The following is a 25,045-nucleotide window of genomic DNA, read 5'->3' as shown; positions in this document are numbered from 1 at the left end:
CATTGTTAGTTTCAGTTTTCCTTGCTAAGTCACTGACTTGTACTATACTACAAAAATGACATTGTTCAGCATGCATGGAAAACAGACAAAAAAAACCCAAAAAACACATTTTTGTTACAAAATGTAAAGTCAAAGATTTCTGCTGTTAAATTGCATGGTTATTACTACCCCAGATAGCTTTTATAATCTCCCTTTAGTAAAAAAATACTGCAGCAGGGATATGGAAGGACATAGTACAGTTGTGTAAAATCGTACCATAACAGTAGATGTCCTTCTCTTTACTGCTTCCTCTTGGGCTGCCCTTGGCATGGGACCCCTTTGGTAAAGAATACTGCAACACTGAAGGGAAGGACATCTACTGTTATGGTAAGGTTTTACACAACTGTACTTTCTTTAAGAGACAATATCCTCATTTTAGAAGTAAATCCATTCTATCAAAAATGTTTTAAAGTAATGGCATGTTTAATCTCCTGCTCACACTCTGCTCATACTTGTAGCACAGCCAAAGCAACAAGTTCATTGTCAGTGCAAGCCTGCATCTTCCTCCATATTCCTTGCTACACTAGGAATTCACCCATTGATGTTACTGTAATGCCCATGTAACTTCTACCTGGGAAGTTTGGAAATGTCAGCACTGACTGTTTCAAGTATTTATATTATTTTAATACCATTAAGATGGAAAACATACAGTCATATGGTTAAACCACATGTCATAGTATGACTTTGTGTGGAATGTAGCAAGAGTGCAGTAGTGGTGAAATGGATGAAGTCAACATTCCTCAATTTTTACACTTTGTACCTGGCCTTTAATCATTTGTTTCACCTGTATGTGTTATATGTAGGGGTAGCAACAGAAGAGAACAACTTTTTTTTCAGAATAAGCAACATTAGAATGAGGTTCAATGCCTTTGATAAATCTAGGTAAGTCACCCCTCCCCCATATATATAGATATATCATTAAAGACAGAAATTGGAAGAGGTTTTCCTGGTTTGATAAGCATGACCTATGAACCGTCTTCTGAGAATTCATGTTTAAAGCTGTCAACTTCCTGTGTAGTGTGTTAGGTTAAAAGCTTAATAATTCCCACTCATACATTTCCCAATCATTCATGTAAGATGGGCCTGTAGTTTTGTGTGTTTTGGGAAACCCCACCCATGTAAATCATAGGATCATAGCTAAGTACTAGGCTAGCTGCCTTTGAGGGCCATTTTAAGCTTAGCCAATTTCAATTTTGGTGCTTTAATTAACCTATACAAGTAATGTTAGACTGTTCTTACTTATCCCATGGTCAATATGGCCCATGTGAGAATAACTGGGATCGTACCATAGATAGTATGAAGGGACCCATGCATGGGATAAAGTGTTTAGGAGCTGACTTTGTCCATTGGGCAGTCCTGAGCTAAATTTTCTATTCATCCATAAATACAGGTTGTGTTTGAATATGGACAGGGACGAGCTTTGTTTTACGTGGATGGGAAGTATGTTCCACAGCAGTGGTATCCTTTGCGAGATATACCTGTCCCTCCAAACCATTCTGTTGATATTGCAGAAGAGGCTTAAATCACAATCCCAAGTATTTCTTATACCATTTTACTTTCTTATGTGCAGAAAATTTATCAGTTTTGGGTTGCAGGATGCCTTGTATGCCAGACACAGGTCATCTTTTAGCAATCTATAGAATGCCAATTATAGTGACAATGGATTGAGTCAGTCCATGCAGAACAAATTGTTTAGGCCTTGTATCCTTTCAGGTATGTATGTCTGTGGGTGTTCCAGTTGTTGCATGTGTTTGAACAGATTTATGCCAATGGAGGCATTATACTCAATTATAGTCCTAATAAGGGCTGATTAAAGGGGGGCAATGATGTCCCTAGATCTAGACATTATCCCTGTGATTATAATCTGTGCAATATAGAAGGACTTTCTTATGACAGTAGACACGTTAGTCAAAAGTTAGGTCACTGTCCTCATAAGTTCCCCAATTCTAAACTGGGTCAACTCATAGGGGAGTATTATTATTGATGTGGTAGTTCCCTGAGGTAGATGACTTCTCAAAGGATACAGTAATTCATTTTTTTGTGATGTAGATTCAGTCCATGATTTTGGCATCAGTTGTTTATTTGGGACAAATCTGATTCAGTGACTGGTCCTAAGCCAGAGCCCTTTGGTATTGCCATTTACTTAAGAGAAGCAGATGCCAAACAGGAGAGGTCTCAGCACAGAACCGTGGGGGGGGGCTGTACTAGTAAAGGAATCAGGATTACTGTTGCAACCTTCCAGACATCAGGGACATATATTCAAATGTGCACTGAGCAACTTGCTGACGGTATCCCTAATTTTACACTTAAAGAATTAAGCCAGTCTGCGCCAAGCACAGAAGCTTTCTTAATATTGTGTGGTCCCTTTTCCAGTATTTTGGAATTAATTGGCATGAGCAAATTTTGTTAATGAACAACTCCTTGTCTTTGGCACTTTATTGTCAAGAATGAGTAACACTTTGGCAAACAATTCTGCCCTTCTGTTGCCAGTGTGATCTGTTGACTGGCCTCCTCAAGGACTACACTACTGGCATTGCCCCTTGACAAACTCCTAGTATGTTTGAACAAAGACTTCCTGTTTCCACAAGTATGACTAGCCGAAATTTTCTCATATGGTGCTTTGGAATATCACATTTATTCTCAGAATCCTAACAGCAAACGTACCTAAATTCATAGAGCTGGACGGAAAACTTAAAATCAGTGGTGGTTCTTTTTAAGCAGCAGTTTATCAATAGTTCTATTCTAGCAAGGAATATGTAATGTATGCCTGTTGATAGCATGCCTTGAAGGGGTGTATAATGAAGTAAAGGATTCAGTGTTGGGAAAAAGAAATCCAACTTAGTTAAACATTAATAGAACATCTTTTCCTCATTGCCAGTTAGCACATTTCTGTACTGTGCAATCACAGATACCCTAGTAAAACCCTAATATAACAGTCTCATTGGAATCTTAGAACACATATGCCTTTACCCATAGTGGTACTCTCCACTTAAAACATGCGATGTAACTGACTAGAGGTTGGCAGGCAGATACCCCAGAAATGGTTTCTACTGAGAGAAACAGTAATATTTCTAAGATACTGTCTTTCTGACTTGGAAACATGCATTTTAGAGAAAACACTAACCACTCCCATTTTTTAACATAATTCCTTCTTTGATTTCTGTGAAAAAAAATAGTCTCAAACTGTTTGGTGGTTTAAGTCCTATACCATTACAGTGTATAAAGAAACCATAATTGCAGGTAGTTCAGAGCTGAAATTTTGAAATTCTTCAGTGTTCAATGATGGACTTCTGCAGTGCCATAACTAGGGCACAGAGTGAAGGGGTGGCTTCCCTAGATGAAAACTGTAAGGGTGGGCGTTTGGCAGGTGTTGACTGCTGTACCTGCATTGCTGTCTGAAGTCACTTGAATACTGATGCTGCATTTATGGTCATGACTGAAGCATATTGTCAGTGGTAATTTGATTTAACTATATAGGGTACCAGATGACCTATCTACAGACCTGGAATTCTATAAAACACAACACAGAGTTTTCTTAAATTAATGTTTAGTAGTGAAAAAAAACTTCTGGCATTTAACAGTTTCCATAATGACAAGACAAGTTAAAAGTGTCAATTTTATATGTGTTTGTATAGATGCACTAACACAGATCAACCCTAATTCAAAATTCACCAGAAATGGAAAAATGCACAAAAAAATTAAGAAAAAAATGTTAACTACATTATAGTTTTACATTCCACAAAATTCTATACCATGTTCAGAACCTCAAAGCTGTCAAAACCAAACCAATACTGGCACCTAGTGGCCTTTTAAAATACTACATACTGATAGTAAAATGTTTCTGACTTGGGTAGCATCTTCTTTGTTGTTTAGAGCCCTGGTTGTTGTTGTTGTTGTTGGGTCTTTCGGCTTTTCCCAGTTAAGGGTCACCACAGCGGAACTCCGGTCCGCTAATAATTGGCAGTAGATTTTTACGTGCCGAGTTGCCAGCCCTGACGCACAACCTTCAACGAAGATACGCCCATTCACGCATGTCTCCACACAGAAGACGCTCTAGCTGAGAATTGAACAGGACAACGTCTTACTGTGAGGTGACAACGCTACCGCAGCACCATCACCGCAGAATTGTTTAGAGCCCTGGTATTACTTAAAATAAACTTAATTCACTGTAATTTAGTACCTCCATTACAGTTAGAATTTCCTTTTAGCCTATAAACCCTAATGTGTTTTATAATAGTAATACAAGTACCAGGGTGCCCGAAATGAAATCTACACATTCCAAAATAGCGAATTGTAGCAATCCCAAATGCAGTGTATTCCAACGTGGATCGTAGTGATGAACAATTCAGCTCACTAATAACAGTACTAGCTTGTTTCTATTTATAAGTAGGGAGTGATGGGAAGGGAGTAGTAGCTGGTAATATGACTTAAAAGCCCTTTTCCTCTCTTCGGGCATTAATGTGTGAGGCTATCCTTGTTAAGTCCGACATCATTTCCTCAAGTCATTTACTCCACCAGCAATTAATAACTAAACATAGAGTTCACTTAGAAAATACATTTTTAATATCAGAAAATAATGTTTTAATGTTAGTCATTTTAGCATCTCTTAGGTAAGTCTTAATATCTATAAACTTATCCAGCATCTATCTGCATGCCCAGCACTAAATATCTTTCAGTACAACTATGTTCCCACTCTGTCATGACGATCCAATGACCTAAAGCTTTTCTCTGTCCACAAACCTGTCAAATCTGCTGGCATGGTCTGTACTCATACATGTTGCTAAGGCCTGGAACTCCATACCTGTAGTCCTTTCAAACCTTTTTGAAAGACTTTCAAGCCAAAATCTGTCTGTGTTCATGCTCAGCCCCAGGATAAACTATATTCCTAAACATGAGCAAGTATCTATTTATACCTTTCTCCCCTTTCTTCATTCACTTCCTTACTTCAATCAGTTTTTCTCCCCTGACTCTCTGTCAAAATATGCCATAATACTTTTTTTTCTCCCACTTCATATTGTACTTTCTGTTAGTATTATACTAACTTACCTTTAGTTTCTCCAAACTGGTTAAAATTTTCTCTAAATATTAAATACTTGTCATTTACATTGTATCTATTCATAACTAGTGACTTTCATATTATGTCTAATTTGGTATAATTATTTAAAATGAAGATATGTTTGTATTTTGTTTTAAGATTGTGAATTATTGTTCTTAAAAGGTTTTTGTAATACTTTGGAGCTTTTCTCCCCAGATCCCTGCTGAAAATGATCATCTACCCAATCAAACTTTCCTGGTAATCAGATGTCAATAAATAAACTGTTTTAAAGGCACAGTAAATCATTTACCTTAGATAACATATTCTGTATTCCCTGCAGCATGCAGTCCCCAGTTGTTTAGAGGTGGTATGCCTGTATAACTGGTACGTAAGAGACAGGTAAAGATGGACCATGTGGGATATTACACTGAATTATTACCTATTTACTGGACTTCATCTGACATGGATTCTTACAGATCTGATAAATTCACTCAAGTAGTCGCTGAGCTGTAGGGTTACCATCCATGTCTTTCCTTTTTTGTTGGGAGATCCTACCAGCAATATCCCTCCCTTTTTTATTTTTGATAGTAGGATTTCTTTCCCTAAGAGTCCCATTCTTTGTTGCTCCCAGAATGTGATACCATAGCAGAATCTAAATCATCTTTACAATGTCTTTAGTTTGTATGCTTGATTGTTGATTTATAAATTTGTATTGGAGAGGTCCAAGTACATAGGTAGAAAATTCAGTGTTGAATTATTGTGGACACCCTCATTTTTATTGATAGTTCAGGAAGTACCATTAGAATATAAGTTAAACGTTGAAAAGGTTGCAGTTCAGGAAGTTCGACTACATCATTGCATATATTGGTGTCGTATCTACTCCCAAAAAAAAGCCAACCTATGCTGATTTCTCAGTGGATTTCCTTTGAATATTAATCAGTGTGTACCATTTTTGGTAAGTTTCTGTATTTCTTACCTTTTTCACTGTTCGTAGGAAGAATGTCACAGCAATTGCACATTTTTGCAAATTGAGCACTACTTTAGGTAACCTGTATTTGTAAGGTCTTCGATCCAATCATTCACACTTGACATGTTAAACAGAAGAAAACAGGCCTGTAATTATAAATGATATGCTAGTTTCATCACATTGGTACTACAAGTCAACTCCTTTCTGTTAACTGCTGGATGACATAACTCTAGTAACTGTTGCTTATTGTTGCAAACCCTTCAAATAGCTTGACAACCTTTCTAATTTATGTTGTACATGTTACATGATGTACTTGTAAAAAAAGAAGGTACAAAACTACTTATGTCTGCTAACTGGTGAATGATGGAACCCCCTGCACAATATAGTAACTGTAACTTAAACAGAGTTTAGAAATGACTTGACGTTGAGCAACCTCATTGGTAAACTCACTCATTTGTTCAAAGGGAATTCCCAAGTTCAGTGGTTCAATTTAATGATCCTCAGAGAAGATTGTGAGTTTTATCAGCACTTTCATGGTTCCCAACCTGGTAGCGAGCATTTTGGGAGCCCAGAAAAATTAAATTCACCTGTGTAAGAGTAGTCCAGTACCACTAATCTTGTATTAACTTGTTTGCCACAGACTCTCAACCTATAATTGCTTGCTTTCCACAAAGCTGTTATTAAAATTGCTGTTAAATAATATTAAACTGCTAGACAGAATCTCCTGTCATCAGCCGCAATGGCCCCACTGGACATAACATTCACACAATGGGACCCCACACTGAACCATGGCCCATTTACTCTTTGCTCTGGGAGGCAAGTTCTAGACATTTACAGTATATTTTACAGATAAAATAAAGAAAACAGAATGCAGCAGTTTAGCTTACAGTTATCCTATGAATGCTGATGTGATGAGCACTAGTAAATATACAACTGTGATCCATTTAATTACCACAAGTACTGTTGTAGCTCCATTAGGTTACTAACATATGCAGTTTTTACAGTACAAAACTGAAGCAGAATGTAAATACCTACACAGAGAAAGAGTCAATGTAGGACATTATATGTAAGGAAATAAATTAATTTGGTTTGTAACAATATGTTGTAAAGTTTGCTAATTCAATGTATTGGTAAACTGTTTTCTAACAACAACTAAAAATTTACACATCTCTGGTAACTGAAAAATAAATATTTAAAATAAGGCATTTGAAGAAAATGATTAATCCCTTGAAATGCTACTTTTTAAAAAAAGTAAGTATACATGCACAGTTTTATAATCTGATAATGGAGAGAAAAGTAGAAGAAACAGGAAGATGAGAGTACAACAGAAGATGTAAGTGTAGTTACATGAAAGGAAGGGAAGAAGAGGGTGGGTGTAGGTGTGTTACCGATAGTGTGATTGTGTGCAATAAATGTCTGATTTTGAAAGTGTGAAGAACTGTGGTATGGTAGATGTGGACTGAGTGAAATGGGCTACATTCTTTTAAGCAGAATTCATAGGGGTTCTTCTGGACATGGTATTGGAGACTGCATCTCTTTCCCTGCGCAGGGTAGATGTGATCCAGGCACAAGTTCTTCTCCTCTTGGATCGGGACAGTGTCCCCGCCCACCTGATTCTTCAAGCCCTCGGGTCGATGGCGGTGGCTGTTCAGTTGGTTCCCCTCACCAGGTACCACATGCAGGTGCTTCAGTGGACCCTTGTGGTACAGTGGTCGGCTCAGCTTTACCCTATGTCCATGGCAATCTGAATATCTCTAGTCTCCCAGCATCACTTAGCATGGTGGCTCTGGTCCAAGGATTTTCTGCTAGGGAGACCTTTTTGTCTCCCGCAGCCCCAAGCCACTGTGATCATGGATACCTCCTTGTGTAGATGGGGGGCATTTTCAGGGAAGGATGGTCCAAGACACGTGGTCCCCCTCGGAGAGCAAGTTGCACATCAATGTCCTAGAGATGAAAGCTGTCCTACTATCATTGCAAGCCTTCCAGGACTATTTCCCTCTCAGGACTGTAGCACTTCAGACAGACAACGTGGTGGTAGTCTGGTACATCAAGCAGGGGGAGGACACGGTCATACCTGCTGGGCAGAGAGGCCATGAGAGTGTGGAATGGGGGATGTCCTCCAGGCACTTTCTTCTTGCAACGCATATCCCCAGCAATTCCAACATATGCTGGCAGACACACTCAGCAGGTCTATCCTAAGTCCCCACGAGTGGTCCCTGAAACAGTCAGTGGCAAACCAGATTTTTAACTGATGGGGTCTTCCATGCTGAGATCTCTTTGCATCTCCAGCCAACCACAAATGCAGCAAATACTTTACCCTGATGCCCCCACCAGGGGGGACACCCAGGAACTCTCTGATTCACGATTGGCCACTGGGACTCCTCTTTGCCTACCCTCCAATACTCCTCATTCCCAAAGTTTTATAAAAAACCCATCACCTGAAGGCTCACCTCATCCTCATTGCCCCCTTCTGGCCTCATCAGACATGGTTCTCCCTCCACTGGTCTCATCTGAAATATCCACCTTGGATATTAGGTCCAGTCCAGGATCTCATCTCCCATGCATAGGGACTTCCTTCTCCCGACCTGACCTGATATCCCTGAGGCTGACAGCGTGGTACCTCCAGTTCCAGTGATTGCCAGTTAGGTTAAGCTACCTTCTCCGGTGAAGGATATTATTTTGGCATCTCAGAAACCTTCTGCTAAAAAGGTTTATTCCAGCAAAGGAAGAGGGACTCTTCTTTGGGCTCGTCAGCAGGACATTGATCCATTTTCCACTCCAGTTCCCAACATTCTGCTGTTCATTTCCTCTCTGTTCCAGCAAGGAGCAAGCTTCTCAATGATTAAGCTTCAACTGGCAGCTATTTCTAACTTTCACCTAAGTGATAGTCCCATGTTTTCTTCTAGGCTCTGCAAGGCCTTTCTTAAGGGGGAATTCTTATTCAGGCCTCCTTTCAAAGATTCGTCTCCTCCTTGGGATCTTACTTACGTGCTGCAATCCTTGACACAACCTCCCTTCGAACCTGCTGCAAAGTGTGATATTAAGTTTTTGTCTTGGAAGATGGCATTTGTTTCTGGCTATTAACCTCTGCCAAGAGGGTTTCTGAAATGCAGGCTCTTTGTATAAAGCCTCCCTTCATGATTTTTCACAAAGATTGGGTCTCTGTTAGGACCAGTCTGTCATTCATTCCTAAAGTAGCTTCGGAAGCTAATCTTATTCAGTCTATTCAACTTCCTATTTTTTCCCAATTTTTCAAACAAAGAAGAGCATCAGCTACATTGCCTGGATGTACATAGGCAGTTACGTTTTTATTTGAAGAGGACTGTGGATTTGCAAAAGTCAGATCAGCTTTTTGTAGCCTTCTCTCAGGCCAGGAAAGGCAGGGCCATTTCCAAAGTGTCAATTTCACGTTGAAAAGCTTCTTGTGTAGCTCACATTTATGAACACAATCAGAAGGATCTTCCAAAGCCTATTAAAGCTCATTCTACTAGGTCAATGGCTACCTCTTTGGCATTCTGGGCTAGGACTTCTTTGGATGAGATTTGTGCTGTTGCCATTTGGTCAAACCCTATACCTTTGTAGCACATTGCAAGTTGGATTTGGTATCTAGGAGTAGAGCTTCGTTTGGTTCTTCTGTGCTCAGGCATGTCCTTCTTTGAGACCTCCCAGGGTTATGGATAGCTGGAGATTCTGACCCATCCGTGATCATTATTGACCCAGATAGCATCAGGTAAAGAGTTATTTACTTACCAGAACTTGGAATCTGTGCTATCCAGTGTCATTATTCATCACATTCCCATCCTGCATTCCCCTCCTTGGAGTAATGGTGTGTTTGGTTCTGCTGTTCCTGGGTGTGGATAGTGTCACTGTCCTGATATTTATCTAGCAAACTCAATTTGAGAATTATGAGTAGCAGGAGTTCCTGGGAGGGGAGGAGCTTGAGCTCAGAGCTGTCGCTCACTCTGCCAGCTTGGATCCGAGGTTGGATCCAAGACCCATCCGTGATGAGTAATGACACTGGATAGCACAGATTCCAAGTTATGGTAAGTACATAACTATTTTTAGTTTCTTTTTACACAGGAAAAAGAGTTTCAGAAAACAAGCCAATTGTTTATTGCCTTTGCAGGCCCTAGGAAAGGCCTACCAGTTTCCAGAGTTACCTTGTCAAAATGGCTTTGTGGATGCATTTCCCTCATTTACACCTCAAAAGGCATGAAACCTTTAAAATCCATTTGAGTTCACTCTACCAGGGCAATGGCCACATCTGCAGTCTTCCAGACAAATGCTTCCATGGATGATATTTGTGCAGCAGCTACATGGGCAAACCATCATACCTTTGTCACACATTACAACTTAGATTTAGTTTCCAGGGGAAGAGCCTCCTTTGGTTGAGTTGTTCTGAGGCACATTTTCCCGTGAGTCCACCGGGGGTAAAGGTAGCTGGGGACTTGGTCACATATGTAAGGATGATGTGAAAAATTGACAATATCAGATAAAGAAGTTACATACTCACCATAATGTTCCAGCTGCAGTGTCAGTTTTTCATCTCTCCTCACATCCCCTCCCTCGAACCCCCTTCTTTGGGATTCCTGGTTGAATGGAAAGAGATTTTCAAGTATTAGGTTGTTTTCCTTATACTCTGGAAATGGTCTCATTTAAAATCTGTTTGGGCATTAAAAACTAAAATTCATTCTTCTATGGTTATAATTCTAGCAAACAAGATCTGAGGTAATGGGAAGTGATGCATTGTGTGCAATGGGAGGTATACAAGAGTTTTTTTGGTTACCACAAGCTTAGTAATGACCAAGTCAGATCCGATGGATCAGATCCGGACCCATATGTGAGGAGAGATGAAAAATCGACAATACATGTGGAAGGTTATGGTGAATACATAACTTCTTTTTTTGTTTGGTTTTCTAGCCTTTGTGAATCGATGTGTTTTGTTTTCAAGAAGTTTGTTTTCACTAATTTGAGGGTCGATGATCTGTGCTGCCAATCAAAATTTAGGGTCCTAGTACAATACAGCAAATGTTTAATTATTACATACAGGCTACAAACATTAGTTTATAAAGAAAATGCAAAAAAGAATCATAAAAATGATTACATTCCACAGTTACATTTCAGTTTAACTAAGTAGCAATAATAATGTTAAGTTAATGTAAAAATGAGGGGAAAGGATGCTCTGGGTTATTATAAGGGGGGGTGATTGTAGGAATAAGCAGATTTGGTGAGAAGAAGAAGAAAGTATGTGAAGGTGATGAAAATGTAGGGTGTTAGTTGGTACTTGCATGTGATAGGTAGCAGAGTGGGGATTTGTTGTAGGAATGGGTCTGCAGGTGAGCGGCTGTGGTGGTACAGCAGTTAACATTGCAGCTTCATAGCAAGAGGTTTCCTGGTATGATTCTCGGCTGGGGTGCCTTTTGTGCGAAGTCTGCATGTTCCTCCTGCAGTCGCGTGGGGTTCCTCTGGGTGCTCCAGTTTTTTCGCACATCCCAAAGACATGCTGTAGTTGAATTTGATACTCTAAATTGGCCCTAGGTGTGAGTATGTGCATATGTGTGCTTTTTGTGGAAGGTTGGGTGCCAGGCTGGCAACTCGACACCATAAAACTCCACTGCCAATCATTGTGCATACCATCGTTCTGCCGTGGCGACCCCTAACCGGGAAAAAATGAAAGGAGAAGAATGGATTTGCAGATATGGATGAAGGATGATGCAGATGGGCATCAGCAGTTAGTGTGAAAGTTTGCTGTAAACAAAGAGTGGAAGTATGGCACATGTAGGATTCAGGGTAAAAGCAGGTGGTATGTCTACTTAGTGAAGTGATTTGCTGTCTGGGGAGTGAAGAGAGAGACAGATACAAAAGGAGTCATGTATGCACGGGAGAATGAGAGTTTAAGGAGGTGTGGTGGTTTTACATATATATATATATATATATATATATATATATATATATATATATATATATATATATATATATAGATACAGAAAGTTTCTACCAGGTGGACAACAGCTACTAAACACTAAGACTTAGACTGTACCTGGGTGGTCTGGAGGAAAAAACAACACTGACTCGGAGAGTAGATTTAAGCGCTTTCATTCGTAGATTTATTTTCTTGCTATGTCGGACTTCTTCAGAAATCTACTAAATACAACATTCCTTTGCATTTTATAAGACAGGTTATGCATACATTTTTGATGTGGTAGTCAACAGGGAGGTTCGTGCACCTCACGTTACATATATATACATACACACACACACAAACTAACAGACTAACTGAACTACAGCAGACATTTTTATTGTCAGTTATTTTACACTAAGACATCATGGTTAATAGTTTTTACCATTATTTATGTGAAAGGGTTATAGCAGAAGTAAGTCACTGAACTTTTGTCTCACATTGTTAATGCTCTAATCTGTAAAGTTAACATCATATGTACTTTATTTTATTTATTTCTGTATTTTTCATATTTTATTTCAACTAACTCCTCCATAGCTGTTATCAGTAGTTATGTGTATAGTACCTCTGTTATTTTTTCCCTAGATTTTATGTTCAATACACTCTCTCCCCTCCTGTTTTCCCTAGGTTTTAAAAGCAAAGTGTCTTGCCTCAAGACTGCGTCTCCCTTTACTGATACTGCTCCAACTCCTGGAATTACACCTGTGCTCTATTGTACAGCCAGTTTACACTCCAAGTGTGTTCTAAGCTCATACCACAAAGTAGTCTTACTTTGTCTACTGTATAGGATACCTGCATACCACTGAGAGCCCCCCCCCCACACACATACTCTCCTGTTTAGAAACCTTGCCTCTGTCTCTCTCTGCCATCTATAAGTTAGTCACTACCCTAGTGTCAACTCACTTAGTTAGCTATACTCCTTTTGTTTTTCTGTTTGTGGTTTCCTTTTAACTGTTTTTATCTTACTGCAAATACGTGTGTATACCTTGCTATTACATCTCTTCCTGCTCTGTCTACACCTCCCCACCTCTTCTACTTACCTGCTGACTCTCACTTTGTGCTCCTTAGTGTTTCCCTCCTGGCCTGCTGATTGTTTCTTGTGGTGACTCTTCCTGGCCCATGTTTGCCAGGTCAATGTAGGCAGTATGTACTGATTTGCCCTCATCCATGGCTGTAGTGATCTTCTGAAAGAAGTCCAGCAAGTTCAGTAGGTATGACCTGCCCTTGACAAAACTGAACAGAGATTGGTCTAGTGTCTGAAAATTGTTTTGTCTTTTTTTATTAGGTTCACAGTAATTCTTTCCATGGCCTTGCATATAACATTAGTCAAATGTATGGCTCTGTAGTTCCTGGGATCTGTTCATGGTTTGCTTTTGTATAGAATGGTCGTTGCTACAGTCCTCCATTCCCTAGGGATGAAACCTGTCTGGGGGCTGTGCTTGAACAGAGATTCTTCTGGGCCTGACAGGTCATGTTTCAAGCTATTTACGAGTCATCCTGAGATATTGTCAGGACCCATTGATGCTGTTTATTAGAAATGTTAACTAGTGAGCAAATAAGTTAGTAAGACTTTGTTTGCCACCATCGGGAAGGCAGCCAGCACCCTCGACAAACCCAACAGTATTCCTGCACTTTGGCATAGGGATCTTCAGTAGGATAACTGCAACAGATAAAGCTTTCTTCCTCACCTCATTTTCATTCTGTCATCATTTGTAAAGCTAAGTGTTCCCAGGAATGAGTAGGGAGGCTCTTCCATGCTGAACAGTCTTCTGATTCTTGTGAGCCCATTTGGCAGAGTAGTTCATGTTTTTCAACCTCAGAATCACTTTTGCTTCTCCAGAGTATGTGAGCATGTAGTCTTCCCATTCTTTTAGAATCTTATAGCAGCTGGAAATTTCTACTAAATGGTGTGACATCTTATGCCTAGCTATGAGTGTAAAGCTGTGCTTTGTTGTGGCTTCCTTCCAAAGGAGCATCAGAGGCATAGCTAAGGTAAGTTAACGTGAGTGGCCACCCCATATGCATAGTGTTAAGGTGTGATCATCAGATCCCAGTCAGTCATCCTTGCATTACCAGCGTTCAGAAGTGAATGTCAGTATTGCATTTGTGTCAGAATTGAAGCACTAAGTGCACTGTGTGTAGTACAATATCTTGTTTCTGCTTGCTGTAAAAGTAACAAGCAGTCTACTACAGTTTAAAGGAAAGAAACAATATTTTACACAGTGAACGAAAAGTCTCCTTTTAGGAAAAAAATTGTATAATGATACATCAGGCTTCAAGATATAGTTATTTATTTATTTATTTATATTTGTTGACCAGGAGTGTCCCACTGGACGTAGGTCCATTTTCAGCGGAGGCCTGGGGAGAAAAGCTCCACAGTTAAAATAAACAGACAGTAGTTACATTGGATTACATAGCGATTAACAATTTACATAGCAATTACTTACAACATATTTACAGATGAAGAACATAGCACATCAGTAGACAACTAAAATCTTTATCTGTGAAGTACATAACAGACATTAACAAATGTTACAAGAAGAAGTTCCTGCTGTATAATAAGTACTGGCTTATGAGCATCTGAGCTTGCTATAATCAAGGTAGTTAGTGGAATGGAAAGAAAGGTAGTGGTTGGATGGGGTGGGTGATATTAGAGTGGGAGTTGCAAGGGCATAGCCAGCATGTTTTTAGGTGCGCTTTTAGTAAAGTTTTGAAGTTGGTGCATGATGGTATGGAGGTAATTGTGGGTAGGAGGGAGTTCCATAATTTGGCTATGGTGCAAGAGAATAGTGCTTCATCAGCAGAGTTATTGGCTTTAGTGATCTGCAAGTGGTTTTTGTTGCTGGAACTTAGTGATCTGGTGGTGTGATAGGGTTGGAGTAGATTCTGGAGGGATGGGACATTTAGTGGATGGTTTACTAGTTTGTGGGTGAGTGAGAGTTGATACCATTGAAGGAGGTGAGGGAGTTCAAGCCAGCCCAGTTCAGCAAGTGAGAGACAGTGGTGACTACGGTAGGATGCCCCTGTGGCAATTTGGATTTTGTTGTAGCAGGTCTCTAGCTTGTTTAGATCGCATTGCCTTAGGTTGGTATATATTGGAGAGGCATAAAGTAGGGTGGAGATAAGGTGGGAATTTGCTATTGAAATATTTGCTGCTTTGGTGAGATGTTGCTTATTTCTGTATAGCGCTCCTAGTTTTTTTGTGGACTTTTTTTATGGTCATGGATATGTGAATGTCAAATTTTAGTTTATTGTCTATTTCCACTCCTAGCAATTTGGTGTGTTCAGTTGGGTATATAGTGGTGTTGTCTTTTGCTGTGATGTTAAAGTGAGAGTTGTTTTGAGTATGTTTGGTGGGTTGGAAGATGAGTAGTTTAGTTTTGTTTGGGTTGAGTATTAACTGGGCATCGGATAACCAAGTTTCAACAGAGGAAAAGGCTTCCTGTATGACTTTTTGCAGTTTGGGTAGGGACTGGGCTGAGCAGATGATGGTTGAGTCATCTGCGTATTGTATGAGTGTGCCATGTTTGGTGGCAGAGGCTAAATTATTGGTGAAAACAGAGAAGAGTAGGGGTCCAAGGATGGATCCTTGGGGAACCCCTATGGAGACAGGTAGTTGGGGAGATATGTCATTCTGCCATACAACAGATTGCTGGCGGTTAGACAAGTAACTCTGAAACCAGTTGGTGACTGATTGTGAGAAGGATAGGTTACTGAGGACAGAGATAAGTTGTTTGTGTGGGACCATGTCAAATGCTTTAAATAGGTCTAGGAAAGTAGCAGAGGAGAGAGGGCCATTGTTTTTATGCTGAAGGATAGTGTTAGTAAAGGAGAGTAAGGCAATGGTGGTGCTATGGTTTGGTCGGAAACCATGCTGAGTATTGGAAAGGAGGTTGTTAGTAAGGAGGTAGGCTGAGACCTGAGAGTGTATGCATCTCTCTAGTATTTTGGAGAGTGGAGAGAGAATAGCTATGGTGCGGTAATTGGTTAGTTCTGTGAAGGGTCCACCTTTGTGGAGGGGAATTGTATGTGATACTTTCCACAGTGTGGGAACGTAACTTTCTGACAGAGATCAGAGATATAGACACGCATGTTCAGCAATTTGAAAGTCCCCCTGAAGATATTACTACCAAAGTTACAAGTCAGTGTTTAATTTGAGAACTATTTTTTATCAGTTTAAGAAAGTTCAACATTTTTACATGAAATATACAAACTGAACCTATGAGGTGTCAACAGACTTCATAATGTTACATTACATTACACATGCTAGATTTCAAAAGAGACAAAAAGTCTTATCTGCTCAGCCATTTAAGTGCATTCACTTGTCTCCTTCCTCTTCTGTCCTGTCTTCTCCTCTCATGACTTCCTCATCAGTTACATGCTTTTTGAATGCTTCTGTGGATTCGCACTTTACCACCCATTCTGGTAGTCCAATCCTTAAGACCGCAACCCTGTCAAAGAACTGTTTTTTCAGATTCAAGGAAAGGTCATTCATGCGTTATCATTCTGTGGCTGGCATAAACTGTAGCAACTGCTTGCTCCAAATATCACAAGGAGTTTGCTACAGTTTGAAGAGAAGAAAACACTTTTTTTATATACGTCTTTTTTTTTTCTCAATTTAAAGTTTAATTGGAGGAGCCAGGTGGACGATGGCCACTGGGTGACGGAATAGCCAGCTAGAACTTTGAGGAGAGCTTTATCTTAAGTAGTTCAGAAACGTCCAGATAAGGTAGCACAGAAGGTCTGCTAGCTTGATGGCTTGTGTACCTGTTGATGAATCTGTTTTATATGCCAGGAATCCCTTGCAGGATTCTTGTCAGAAAAACAGGTGGATGTGACCACCTTCAACCCTGGCAGGCTGATTAGTCTGAAATTATTGCAGTTGGAGTGATTTTTAAAATCCATTCACTTTCCCTTGATGCTTTTCACATAACACCTGCAGGTCCTCTATAGTAAAGTACTGCATCCTTTCCTGTCCTGCATTTATTCAGTTGAATCTAGCGTGAATAATCATATCTCATTTACTCAACATAAGATTATTTAAATCCAAAACATCTAAAACTTTGTGAAGTTAACAGTGACACTTCTAATGTGGTAAACCACATAAACATTCTTTTGCAGGGCAAACTTCCATGCATGTCCCGTGTGGGGACAAGATATCTGTCTCCCTAGCTCCATAGATAGATAGATAGATAATATTTAGGGACTAGCTACATAGGATGGGATTACAGAACATAAGTTCTAATCTATTAGCTACTAATAGGGGATGAAAAATAAACCTGTCTGGATAAAGCAAGAGTAAATGAAAAGAAGGGGGTTGTAGTAGGCCAGATGTTTCAAGAGTTAATTTATGGAATGAAGCTAAATAGTCAGTGAAAAAAAAAAAAAAAATCAGGAATCATATTATACTATGCTTCAACTTACATGTCAAAGACTCAGATGGTAGTTGCAACAAAAAATTAAAACCACTTAGCTTAAGATCTTCTTTAAGAAAATGTCAATGAAATTAAGACAAACTGAAATGATAGATAGGCTGGTTTCATACCAGTGTGTGCTGTGTTAAGGTATGACTGAAAAATAAGATAATCATAGCACTGATGCTGTTCACAAGTTTGGCATGTTTTTGTGAATACATATTTTTCAAAATGAGGTTAGTTTTCTTCTAAGCATTTAATTTTTTCCGCAGATGTTAAAGATGTATTGATGCATACATACATACTTAATTACATTTGGTTTTCTTTTTTTTGTTTCTTTAGGTTGTTATGGGCCTTTTCCAAGTGGGCTTCATCTCAGTTTATCTCTCAGATTCTCTTCTTAGTGGATTTGCCACTGGTGCCTCCCTCACAATTCTCACATCTCAGGTGAAATACCTCCTGGGCATCAGCATTCCACGCAGCCATGGTGTTGGATCGCTTATATTTACATGGTACCACATCTTTAAGAACATTTACAAGACCAACATCTGTGACCTCATCACCAGTTTGCTGTGCCTTGCTCTCTTAGTTCCAGCCAAAGAAATTAATGAGTTGTATAAATCCAAGCTGAAAGCACCAATTCCCATGGAACTTTTTGTCGTTATTGCAGCCACACTTGCATCACACTTTGGAAATCTAAAAGAAAAATATGGTTCTAGCATTGCTGGTACAATCCCTACTGGATTTTTGCCCCCAAGTCCACCAGATTGGAGCCTTATCCCCAGGATTGCTGGAGATGCTATAGCAATTGCTATTATTGGTTTTGCCATCACAGTTTCCCTTTCAGAAATGTTTGCCAAAAAACATGGTTACACAGTCCGAGCCAACCAAGAAATGTATGCCATTGGCTTTTGTAACATTATCCCTGCTTTCTTTCATTGTTTCACCACCAGTGCAGCCCTAGCAAAGACACTTGTCAAAGAGTCCACTGGATGCCAAACCCAGATTTCGGGAGTGATAACATCAGGACTTCTTTTGCTGGTCTTGCTAGTAATTGCTCCACTGTTTTATTCTCTTCAAAAATGTGTTTTGGGGGTGATTACCATTGTAAATCTCAGAGGTGCACTCAGAAAATTTTTGGATTTGCCCAAAATGTGGCAAGTAAACAGAACAGACACTATGATCTGGTTAGTCACCATGGCTTCTTCTGCCTTTATCAGCACTGAACTTGGCCTGGTGATCGGAGTTTGTTTCTCAATGCTGTGTGTCATAATAAGGACACAGCAAGCCAGATCCACATTACTAGGCTGGGTTGATGGAACAGAAATTTATGAAGACCAAGCAGTGTACAAAAACTTATCTTCTGTACAAGGTGTCGAAATATTTCGATTTGAAGCTCCACTTTACTATGCTAATAAAGAATATTTCAGATCTTCCTTATATAAACGGACAGGTATTAACCCTATCTCACTGATATCTGCTAGGAAGAAGATAGAAAAGAAACTTAGGGAACAAAACCAGACTGATACTGCAAACCATGACAGCAGTAAAAAGGTGGATGTAGTACTGCCTCTTTGCCATGATGAGGCCAAGTTTCACACACTAATAATTGACTGTTCTTCTGTTACATTTGTAGATACAGTTGGGGTAAATATACTAAAGGAGATTTTAAAAGACTTCAAGGAAATTGGTATTCAAGTCTTGCTTGCACATTGTAATCCATCTATCATTGATTCTTTACGCAGAGGTGGATACTTACAGAAAGAGGACCATAGTTTACTTTTCCACAATATCCACGAAGCTGTATGCTTTTGCAAAATCAAAGATGTTGAAAATGGATATTGTCCAGGTGATGAAACTCGCTGCTAAGACACTGACTGAAAAAGTAGTTGTGATGCACAACATTTTTCTTTCATGTTCTTTTCTGTTTAATAATGTTATTTTAAAATTCACAGAGCTTGTGACCTGTGAGTGCACCTGTACAGAACTTGCTGTATTTATAAGCATTTATTTACCATACTTTCTGCAGTTTTATAGCAGTACATTTAAGGAAAGCCTATACCAAACACAAGGAGAAAACCCCACAAAATTACTTCTACCAAAGAAGTTGTCTTTTATTATATATTGACTAATATATCTGTTTTGCTCTGCCAGAAGGGACTTTGCAGCACAGAATTTTTTTGACTGAGCTTGTAAGATTGCACTCTGTATAAACTTGGCCTGAAGCCATTACTTGGGTCAAACATTTCTGTTGCAAGTCCATTGGAAGCAGAACTGCTTGTCTGAAATCCAGGCATATGTTGTGTGCATCTAGATGTGTGATGTTTTGAAGTACAGTTTAGATGATCTTTTTATGAACAGTTTGTTACAAGGAGATTCTTGTCTGCTGATTTATCTGTAGCACCAAGGTTCAGGATGCTGCACTTTTAGTACATTTTCTACTAATACAAGAGAATACCATATAATGACAGTACAGCATATATTTTCTGTGTGATTTTTGCCTCTCCTCCTACTATCAGACACTTTCAAGGAGTCTCAGTGCATCAGTGACAAAGCAGCCACTGACTAGGTTGAGAGTCAGTTGAAGGGAGTCATCCTTCAATCAGGCATTGTTTGTGTCATGGCTGTCTGTCCTTGTCACAGACCATCTGGGTCAGCAGCCATAATGGCCTGCAGGGAAGGGCTAATGTCATTGTTGATCTCCTCCCTGCCACAGCCCCTGCTCTCATTAATGCAGATGGCCAAGGTGTTTCTACTGGTCGTTAACCCCTCCCAGATGACTAACATATGCACCTGCATCACCATGGGAGCTGCTACACCTTGCTCATGTGTATTCTTGCTACTGCTAATGTGCTGATGAATTCCTACATCAACAACTTGGCACTGCCAAGTCCACATCAGCAGTATTTAAGTACTATACAAGTCTCCATTGCGTGGTGCTGACCAGATCCACCTTTCTATTTTTGCACAATGGGCAAGCTTGAATCAACTGCTCAATTCCATCACCCCCTGCTCAGCTTATTCGGGACTTGAACCACTTCTTGACCTCAGGTCATCTGTGTTGTTGTCAGGGTTTTATCTTTCTGTGTCACAGAACAAGGTAATGGCAATATTGCATACTAAATTTTCCTTTGACTGCCTTGCAGGAAAGCGTAATACCATGGAATACTGCATCCTGACAAATTTCCCAGTAGTTATTGATTTAAGCATTGTGTTGATTTATACATAAATATGTTTCTGAAATTTCAAAGCCAAACTTTTTTAACTTTGAATATGTCATAATGCACGTCTAAGCTGATAACCTCCCCAGTCAGATGTGCGCTTGTACCCCCACCCAGGAATTTTACCTGGGCTCAGGACAAGAACTGCCTAAAGGGAACTGCCATCCAGGAAGGTGTATGTGTGCTTTGTTGCATCCACATTACCCCCAGTCCCCCATCTCCCCAGCAGGGCAAGAAGGAGACCATTCCTTCCAATCTAGCCATGACTGAGGATACCCAATCCCGCTTGCTGAGCAAGTCTTGTTTAACCCCTAGATTGGGATCCCAAAGGCAGGCCTATCCTTTTAGTCTCAGGAGACAGGTACTCCATCCAGTCGGCAGTTTGTATTATTCTGTCATAGCTAGACGGGTGTTCTATCCCCTGTTTTATCCCCAGCTTACCCATTGCTTTTGTAGTGATATAGACACCAAATTATCACAGGGAATAAAGTGTTCTTCCCTGATGTGTGTGTACTCAGATATACTTGCCCCCCTGATGGCTATGGTTACCAGCTTGAAATTCAAAGCCCATGTCACTTGGACAGCAGCTTTTGTGCAAGCCTCTGTTTGAACTGGAGCATAGCCAGACTGGAGACTACCACTCTGTCCCCCAGAAGGGCAAGCCACCCCTGCCAGTCACTCCCAACCCCCCTCCCCACGCTAGCTGTTCTAGCATTTGAGCGACTATTCAAACTTATTTGATGTGAGCCATAGTCATGGTTTCATCAGTATATGCCACAGAGCAGGGGCTTATCAGAATGTTTGTATATAAACTTATTCCTGACTTCAGTGGTGGAAGGCCTTGGCATCTACAGGGGGTAGCTGCTGCAGTGTGTTTATATATATATATATATATATATATATATATATATATATATATATATATATATATTTGCTTCAAAGGATTTTTAAACAATTTTAACATCTTGAAAATGCTTTATTAATTAAGAAATGAGACCAGGATATTGTTTTGATTACATGACAGTGACTGCTGGCAGCCACTGTGTAAACCTAATTCTGGCATATTTAGCAGACGTTTTTTATATTAATTACAAAGTTAACAACCTAGGGCAGCAAAGTAGTGTATCATTTTTGTTTTAGACAGCCACATTTTATTGTACTTAACTTTACATTACTTTTAGTTGTTTCATTATAATGCAGTTTAAAAGGTCATTTCCATTTCAGCTGTTACTGATTTTTTTTTTTTAAATTTTGTCCACTAGGAGATCATTTCTCATCATCTTATAAAACTGTATGTAAGCATTTTAGTATTTTCAGGTTCACATTTAGATGTTCTGCTCCAAGAAAAAAACAGAAATATGCCAGGGTGTTTCCATTTGGTAAGAAACAAAATATAGGAAATTATTGAACAGGAGAGTGTTGTTTGCCAGTTCCAAAGATACAACTGAATCTTTTTTAGGGCATTCTGATGTCAGTTTAGCTTTTGATTTATATATTTATTATCTGTATAATATGTTATTTTAAGATTTACAAATTCAGAGATTAGTGTATAGCAGTATTGAGGATTATTAAATATTTGAAGGATTGGAAACATGCAGTCGGCAGACTGCTAAAGGCAGCTGCTAGATATACTGTGTAAGCAGTATGAAGCTCTGAAATAATAAATGCCTTTTTCATTACACACTAATGACATATGGCTGAGAATGGCAGAAATTTGCACATTGGCAAGGCTGAGGAAGATCGAGTGTAAAGGGGCAGCATTATCCATTAACTAGAAAGTCCAACATACAGTACCTTAGTGACAGCTATGGGCACTGAGTAATTTATTTATTTATTTTATTTAGCATTTGTCTACCGGGAATGTTTGACTTGGAATGAGCCAATTTTCAGCGGAGGCCTGCAGAGAAATGCTCCAGATACATGTCATTGAAGACTGTCAAGATACACAGGCAAGAGAAGACTGCCCATAAAGACCCAGAAAAGAAATCTAGTGGTGAGCATTGAGTAGGTGTCTCTGCATACCCCTTGGCTGATTCCAGAACTCTGAGACTAGTAGTATTTACATATCTGATCAAACAATCCCTGTTTATTTCTGGCATGATAGGTTAGGGCTGTGAAGCTATTACTTTAACTAGATGTAGGGTTAGTAATGATGGATTCCAAATCTGAAGATTTGGGAAATTTTACATAAAATTGTACCACAAATATCCCATCTTTGTTTTTGTTCTACTGCAATAAATTTATAAATTAGGCAAGCATTCTGGGTTTACTGTAATTCTTTACACCCATCATTATCTGGAAGAGTCAGTATGTTAACCTTTAATCATTAAACTTTTTGTTTAAAAGAACAAATATTCCATTATTTTATTTAACTGTGATAGAAATGGATGTTCTGTTTCTAGCCTGTTTTGTTTCCCAGTTGTCAGTCAGTGCATGTTTTATTTAAACTAATCCCATTGATCTGCAAAGTTGTACTGTTGAAAATCAATTTAGTAACAAACAGTGAAGAGATGTAATCCATATGACAAAATAGAGTGCACCAGGATGTCAAACAGATTTAACAGTGCCAGCTTAAGGATTGCATTAAAATGCCTAAAAGTTTAACATGATTCAGCAGAAAAAAAATCTGTACTTATTTTATTTGTTAATGGGAGTAGTGGTGGTAGGCTACCCTGTGGCCCAGTGGTTAGCATTGCTGTCTTTTCCTGCTTGGTTTTCCAGTTTACCTCTTGACTGACATACCTTGTTCTGTGCCGTCTGCATGCCCTCCACGTGTCCATGTGATATTTTAACAAGTGTTCTGGTCTCCCTCTATTTCCAACAAAATACTGTAAGTGAATTGGCTTTCCTGTTATTTGCATGCATGTATACATTATATGTCTTCTTTTTTATTTATTTTTTAAATTTTTTTGTTATGATAAACTTTATTCAGTCCATTACACAACACGAGTTCTATAAAAGGTGCCAGTGCAACCTGAACTATACACAAGGAACAAAAAATAAAGAAAAAGGCAAGAAAGAATACATTGTGTATATGTGTGTGTGTGTGTGTGTGTGTGTGTGTGTGTGTGTGTGTGTGTGCTGATTTATGTGTCTGTATGTGTGTGTGTGTGTGTGTGTGTGTGTGTGTGTGTGTGTGTGTGTGTGTGTGTGTGCTTATATGTGTTTGTCTGTGGTGTGCACATGCATCCTGTAACTGGTTGGCACCTCACTAAGAAATAGTCCCTCTGGATTGTTCTGTGTGTATGCTGGTTAGGGCATGGATCTCCATGACACAGAAATTGGTTAATCAAGTTGAAGAATGAATGACTGAATTAATGAGTGAATGAGTGAATGAACAAATGAACTGTTATCATGGTATTATTTCTTGTCACTGTTTAAATGAAGTGCATGCCAATTCAGTAGCCACTAATAGCAAGCAATCAAACTCCTAAACAGAGGATCGCTACCTAGAATTTGCACAAGATGAACAAAACAAAGCACCACTGATATCACATCAAATTTAAAGTAGATGGTTCCATTGATCTGGCTGGTATAAAGCCATTCACTTTATTTTTTGGTCAGTCTTTTCAGAAGGCAGAGTCTGAAAAACTATGCAACGACACATTTAATGTAATTTGTTTTCAAATGAAAATGGGAATTTGCAACTGACTTTTCCAGTTAAGCACATACCTTGTGCCCCTTCATTTCATTAACTCCTCCTCCTTGAACATGCACATTATATTAGAAAGTATAAGTAGTAAACATTAAACTTAATCTCCTATTTGTTGATGAAAATACACAAACTACTCTCAGAACAAAAGCTGCAGCTCAGATCCTCATAATCGTTTTGTGATTCCACTATGGTAAGCACTAAAGATGCCACTAGCATACAGCCCCTGTTACTGCACAAGTCACATGTCAGTTGACTGTTCTGGATCAGCTGTGAAAGGCATATCTGCAAACGTGGGGCAATGTCGGCCTACAGACACAGTAAGCATTTAAAAAATTAAAGATAGAAACAAGAATGAAGCCACCAGAAGTTACCAAGGAATATCAGGCAGAAATACAGAGAATTGTTGAGTAATTGTGGTAAATGTGTCTTTCTGTTATCACAAATCTAATTGAGAATCTCTTTTCTGAAACTTTGATTGATCCTTATTAAAATGAAAAGAAAGATATTAATGTAAATGGAGAGTTTTCCCACTTTATATAGTAGCTACAAGGTTAGAACACTTCAGGTTACATTGTTTACTAGTCAACACAGTATCCACTCATTTCACCTTCAGTCACTTAAATACATCCTGGTGGGAATTTGTGCTCACAAGCAAATTTGAAGTTAAGAACAACAAATGACCATTAGATCATATCCCTATATTAGTTAATTAGAGCTCTGAGGTTCACATAAAAGAACTGACTCTGAGTCCGATC

The 25,045-nt window shown here is 39.2% G+C and overlaps 1 protein-coding gene across 1 annotated transcript in view; it reads left to right on the top strand.

The window, feature by feature from the left end:
• The window catches only part of SLC26A2 (solute carrier family 26 member 2), a 316,527-nt gene extending 293,291 nt beyond the window's left edge, over positions 1-23,236 (top strand). The window contains exon 3 of the mRNA XM_044069214.1: positions 17,757-23,236. Coding sequence (XP_043925149.1) covers positions 17,757-19,283 — 1,527 coding nt within the window. The 3' untranslated portion in view covers positions 19,284-23,236. The remainder of the gene's footprint in view (positions 1-17,756) is intronic.
• The last annotated feature ends 1,809 nt before the right edge of the window (positions 23,237-25,045 follow it).

The sequence above is a fragment of the Protopterus annectens genome, chromosome 4.part0 (assembly GCF_019279795.1).
Source record: "Protopterus annectens isolate FY-2018-M chromosome 4.part0, PAN1.0, whole genome shotgun sequence".
NCBI lineage: Eukaryota > Metazoa > Chordata > Ceratodontiformes > Protopteridae > Protopterus > Protopterus annectens.
Note: the sequence above shows the minus strand (reverse complement) of the source record. Positions and strands in the feature narration are given on the sequence as shown.